This window comes from Lepisosteus platostomus, chromosome 7 (assembly GCF_059453375.1).
Source record: "Lepisosteus platostomus isolate fLepPlt1 chromosome 7, fLepPlt1.hap1, whole genome shotgun sequence".
In the NCBI taxonomy this organism is placed as follows: domain Eukaryota; kingdom Metazoa; phylum Chordata; class Actinopteri; order Semionotiformes; family Lepisosteidae; genus Lepisosteus; species Lepisosteus platostomus.
The window spans coordinates 19,493,971-19,499,970 of NC_142617.1; the positions used below are offsets into that span (position 1 = coordinate 19,493,971).

The 6,000-nt window shown below is 38.7% G+C and overlaps 1 protein-coding gene across 1 annotated transcript; it reads right to left on the bottom strand.

Moving 5' to 3' along the window:
* Window positions 1-717: 717 nt before the first annotated feature.
* LOC148658431 (claudin-8-like) lies at window positions 718-2,419 on the bottom strand. The gene has a single exon (XM_088639596.1). It carries the CDS (start codon window positions 2,256-2,258, stop codon window positions 1,578-1,580), a length of 681 nt encoding a protein of 226 aa, XP_088495722.1. The 5' UTR covers window positions 2,259-2,419; the 3' UTR covers window positions 718-1,577.
* Between the last annotated feature and the right edge of the window lie 3,581 nt (window positions 2,420-6,000).

A 6,000-nucleotide genomic window follows, 5' to 3' on the forward strand; every position in this document is an offset into this window, starting at 1 on the left:
GCATTAATTTGCTGCTAGTGCAAGCTACCCCCAGGAGGAAATGATGATACCTTTCTCATTTGTTCCAATTATAGACACACTCGGAGAAAGGTTATCAGAATTCTCTATTCAAAATTGCCTGGAATTAATTACTAGACTGCAGACATGCTAACAACATTATGCCAGCTTTATTAACAGCATGTTTCTAATGTTTTGCATTATCTTGGTAACAGCAGTAGCCTTACAGTACAGTGGTAGACACTCCTCTGGAAATTACAGTTCAATCTTAATCACTTTTCATTGTTTGTGACATAGTTGTCCTCAGGAAAGAGAATCTTTAGCTCTTAAAATTACAACTTGACTTTGTTATTTGTAAAGAAATCGCTGATGAATTTACAATGGAAATAAGAACAAGGTATAGAGATACAGTATATAGGTTTGTGTTCTTTAAAGAATAGCAACATATCATTTAGTGCTCAGTACTGTACCACAATCCAGAGTAGTAAATGGGTACAGAGTTACCGAAGACTCAATATAGACCTGTTTTCCACAGATCCAGTGTGGACTCCAGAAGTACTGAAAGGAACCGGGACTGAAAAGCAAAAGGTAGCTTAGATGAAGTAACTTTAACAACATTTATAGCAGCTCAAGTGACAGTAGCAGGCTGCTTTTCTCAGATACACAAAGTCATGTGCCACCATAATGTAGAAGTAATCAATTAATCAAAAATACCTCAGAGGCCTGAAATGTGATTACTTTATTGGTTTAATAAAACTGAAGACTTTCAACAGATTACAAAAAACAACTTAAAATGTTTAAGTTAAACATTAAATCATCTTGAACTTCATGTGCTACATAAAAAGAGCAAAACAAGAAGCATAAAATTATATTAGTATATTTTTAATTTCAATTTGAGTTAAACTTAACTGCTAAAGACACCACAAAGGATAAATAAAGGTAAAAAGAGATCAAGGTGTTTTTAATAAGTAATAAGTACAAAACAATAAGCATATAGGTGCAATGTTAAATTTACTTTTGCTCCATTTCTATAATTGAGTGAATTTCACAAAAATACAAAACTCAAAATTGGTATGAAAACACTATAAAAATTAAGAAGGGGTGGTAATGCATAGGTAACAGAGGGTAATCTAACCTGCAGAAATTATACATATGCTACAAATGTAAAGTTAGCTTAGATAAAAACACTTTCACTTCAGTACTAATAACTGGTATTTCTGTAATATTAAGTGTTTTCTTCACTTATAATATCAGGTGTCTGATTGCACTCACATGTGATTTTAGCATTCAGTAAACAGATGGTTGACAACACAAGAGGCTCATGTTCACATTCTTCCAGAGCTTGGCCGTTTACACCCGTTCATCAGGTGCTGACAAGTAAACCCCATGATGTTGTCAGAAACAAAGGAAGCCTTATTGTTAGTAAGAACAAAGGTCTTTTACCATATTTCATCCGAAAATAAAATCCCATGCAGAGAGCATGTCCAGTTTTGTTTTAACCCTTTAAGACACATCAGCAGTGAACAAGCTCTGCACCCTTTCATTGATATTGAGTTTTAGAACAGCCATGTTCATTTTCTTCAAACATAATCACTTCTGCTGCGCACACTTGAGGGGAGGCGCTGCAATACATGGGGGTGGTACCCTACATGCTGTGCATTTCTGGAATATAGTAACCTTTGTGAATTTTTGTCTTCAGGTACACTGCGACACGCAAAAATGCACCCACCAGCAAAGAGAAAAGCAGACGTCACCCACCCGATGTAGAGGGCTTCTCCCAGCTCTCGTCTCTGAGCGTCCAGAAGCAGGGGGTTGTAGAAATCCCTGATGATTACGTTGCCAGTCCAGGACACAGGGATAAGAACACAAATAGAGGCCATAATTATAAGACAGCCGCTTATAATGAGGATGATGCTTTTGGCACGGTCGTTATCCCGGATGCAGGATGTGCATTGCATCCCCATGGTGGCTATCATCAAGCCCAAGAAGGCCAGGGCAAGAGAACAGCACATCAGTCCCCGGGCGGCCTGGAGGTCCGGAGGCAGGATCAGCAGGGAGTCATAGACTTTGCACTGCATCCTGATGTTGGCCTGATGGAAGCAGTTCATCCACAGGCCTTCCCAACGGGTCTCCATCACAATGATGTTCTCCCCGATGAAAGCCGTCACTCTCCACATAGGCATCCCCGTGGCGGCCGCAGCGCCTATCAGGCCGATGGTACTCAGAATCATGGCGACAATTTCCAGCACCGCTAGAGCCATCTCTGGATGCAAAGCACAGCCTGGTCCGTGTTAGAACAGGTTCTGCAGGTGCTTCAGACTTGAGAGAAGGAGACCGTTGTTCGCATTTAACAGGTGAGGTGATGTGTGGAACAGAAGCTCTGCCTCCTGAGAGCTTTCACAGTTCAGCTATAACTGATTCACCTGAACCGGTTTAGCAGCCTGAATTGAGCCTATAGTGGAAAGAGGAGGGATTTGTGGGGTGTGTTTTTGAATTAAATCCCCTGAGGACCTGTGTTTTTCCTTGTGCTGTATGCTACACAGTTTCAGTGATCCTTCTAGGTGCTTGTTTGCCATGATACCATTGCCGTGGTCATTTTTTTCTATTATCCTGGATAAAGAGTCATAAATCTCAAATAATAAAAATAATATTTTAAGTATAATTGTACATTTAGATTTAGTTTAGATTTACAGATATATTAGCATGCATTTTGTTCTTTTTTCAATGCATGCTTACAGTTAGAGGCTAAGTTGGATACATGAAAATAAAAGTTATATTTGCAGTTCAAGAAAAGAAGTGTTAGTCGTTTGTGTTATTTCTTGTGATTCTCCAGCATTTTTATACATGACAAAAATGCATCTTAAAAATAACATATAATATTTGGTTTATACTGTAGTTGATGTATAAAGAGACCTTTTACGAAAAAATGAGATATGAAAAGCCAGGTTGCACAGAGTAATTTAAAGACCAAGGAAGTAGGCATGATGCTATTTATAGATATGAAAATTAATTCCAAACACAAGGAAAGCTATTATACTGTAAATGTTGGCGTCAGATTCAGTGTTCCTGTGAGTGTAATAAATAAGTGTTTTTCCAGTCACAAAGTAGAAGCAGGACTGTGAGGACAACTTAAAGAGATTAAAAGATTCCAATGGGTCAATTATAGAATATAATAATAATAATTATTATAATTACTTACACTTATATGGCGCTTTTCTGGACATTCCACTCAAAGCGCTTCCACCACCACCAATGTGCAGCATCCACCTCATCACACATCAGAATATCAATGCTCACCACACATCAGAATTTCAAAGGGCTTAGGAAATTGAAGAGAATCAACAGCCTATTGCCCAGGGAAAACAGAAAATACAAGCCTCAGTTGATACAAGGCCCTTGAATTTTAAGAGCTCATTTGGAGATGTCTGAAGAGTGGTTAGTTACTGTGAAATGCTTGAAATAAAAGGCCTGATCATTGGACATGAAAGAAGAAAACCTGTTACTAGCAAGTGTTCCTTTCTGGGATGCCAGGATGATTTCCAGTCAAAATCCAAACAATGCACCTTGCTAACATATGGATTGTGTCAAACAGGCCATGTGTCTGAACTGAATGGTGATCCTTAGCAGTTGAGGTATTCCTGTTCCTTTCTGATTACTTCAGAAATAAGTAGCGCTGGACTTCTACTCGTTTGTATTTGTTCCTGAAGATCTTTTGTTTTTGGATAGCTGCTGGCTTTCACCACAAAGCTGAAAGCATGCCTGCCCTGCTTGCTTCCATTAAATCTTCTCCTCTTGATCTAGTAATAGTACCAGCTACCTGCAGAAGCCTGTGGCTAAAATACCTCTTTCCCTTTATAATGCTGATCCCTGACTAGACCTAAAAGCCGTCTAGGCGTGGTTTGAGTGTGACTTTTGCAAACTAGCTGGAACTGGTGATCTCTTCTACACTCATGGGCAAAGCAACAAGTGCAAAACAAGTATCCTGTTTGGTTTTATAAGTTACGTTTCTCAAAACTTAGGTGACAACAGTAACAAATATAATTCACGGGTGTCAAATTCTGGTTCTGAGAGCCACTGTGTCTGCTTGTTTTCTATTAATAAGTATTAACTGCCTGATTCCACTAATACAAACTTATAAGAACTGCACCAGAAAAGCAGTTATTCTCTCCAGGATTAGTATAAGAGGTAAATACCTCTCCCCTAAGTCTTATTTTCTCCAGCTTTGTTTCTCCCTGAGAGCTGTCCATGTCTGACAATTGAAAACCACAACCACATCAGATTGTGCAGGTATTTTAAATTTTGAATCATCATCAAGATCCATTCCAAATCATCACTGACCAGTTTTGAAACAAAACAATGTTGTTAAAGTTGAGGATAAACTTAGCCTTTTATAAAACTATTTTACTATTTCCTTTTGATCAGAAAGCCAGTTTCATTAAATGAAAGCCCGTTACAGTATCATTTCACATTTTGACACAAGTGTATTTTTATTAAATGAATGGTAAAATAAAAACTGCAATTCACTTAGTCTTAAGCAAAAACAAATGGGCAAGGTAACTTAAGATATATTGAAGTAAATATCCCCCACTTACTGTACAAAAAGAATGAAATTTAGCATTGAAAATGTTTGAAATGGAAATAACTTTGAAACAAAATACATTTATTATTTACTGTAATGTACTCCCAATTGTGATTTTCTTACTCGTAGAGCAAAAATTCAGCCCCAGAACTGGATCTGTGTGCAGAAATTCAGAATTCAGATTACTTTTAATCATTTTGTTCCTTAACAGAAGATGAAGTTGGACTACAACAAAAGAAAACTGGCCTGTTTTATATTATGAAAAATGAAGCAAAGAAATGACGCAGTCAAGTAACAAAGAACACATTCAGAATTCCCTCTGATGCCCACTGAACACGTAAGACCAGTTTAGAAAATTGTTTCACTGACACTGTTATGCGACATCTTGTCACAGAAAGGCAGGTGATCAACAACCAATGACGTTGTACAAGGTACAAGGCTTGCTATTTATCACAAACACAGAAACAATTTCTGTTTGCCTTCCTTTTCCACTCCCAAAGTGAAGCAGCTTGTTAAGTTCTCTGACAAGGAAGAAGGAACTGGCACCTCATATCATAGAAGAATAAACAGCTGTCATAGTTTGACCAATTTTTAGGCTTGCTATTTTTCTAGCACATGTTGATTTTGATGCCTCTGTTCTGTAGTCATTCACTCATTTGTTTGAAGCACAACAATGTACATTTTCTGTAACACAGCACTATGTGAAAGGCCATCACTTGGAATCTGAATAAATCAGTGGTCATCCTCACCTCTGTCAGTTTGCTACATAGTCTTCAGTTAGCACTTGTGTGGCCCATCTGGTGATATTACCCCACTAGTAGATATACTGTATAGCCATGTCAAAAACTTAGCCAGTACATCCTCCTACCCACATTGGAGTTATCTATCCATTTTCTAACTGCATCATCCAATTTAGAGTTGTCCTGGCAAGCAACAGTGCAAGCTGAGATACTACTGGATTGGACACCAATCCATAGCAGGGAACAAGGACACAAGGACACAAGCCGGAACATCCAGAGGAAACCCATGTGAACACAGGGAAAACATACAAACTCCCGACAGATAGCACCCCAAGTCTGCAATTGAATCCAGGACCCCAGGCTGCAAGGCAGAAATGTTACCCATTGGAGCTTATTTCAAACAAAAAGAAATTTCTGGGGGGAATGAAAGAGAGTTACAGTCTGGAAAGCTTTCACAGGCTCAGGGCAGATGCACAAATTCGGTACCGTGTCTCAGAAATTTCCAGTGTGCTATCTTTCTAATATGGGTCTGACCTCCAGCCTACCCCAGCTCCCCACCAAACCCATATGTTTAGGAGTGGAACTAGCACACTCTGCTCATCACTTCACATCCACTTGCTAACTAACTCACCCACACATGCACTGCAATTATGTTCCTCCAATACAACAATGAACACAATGCCT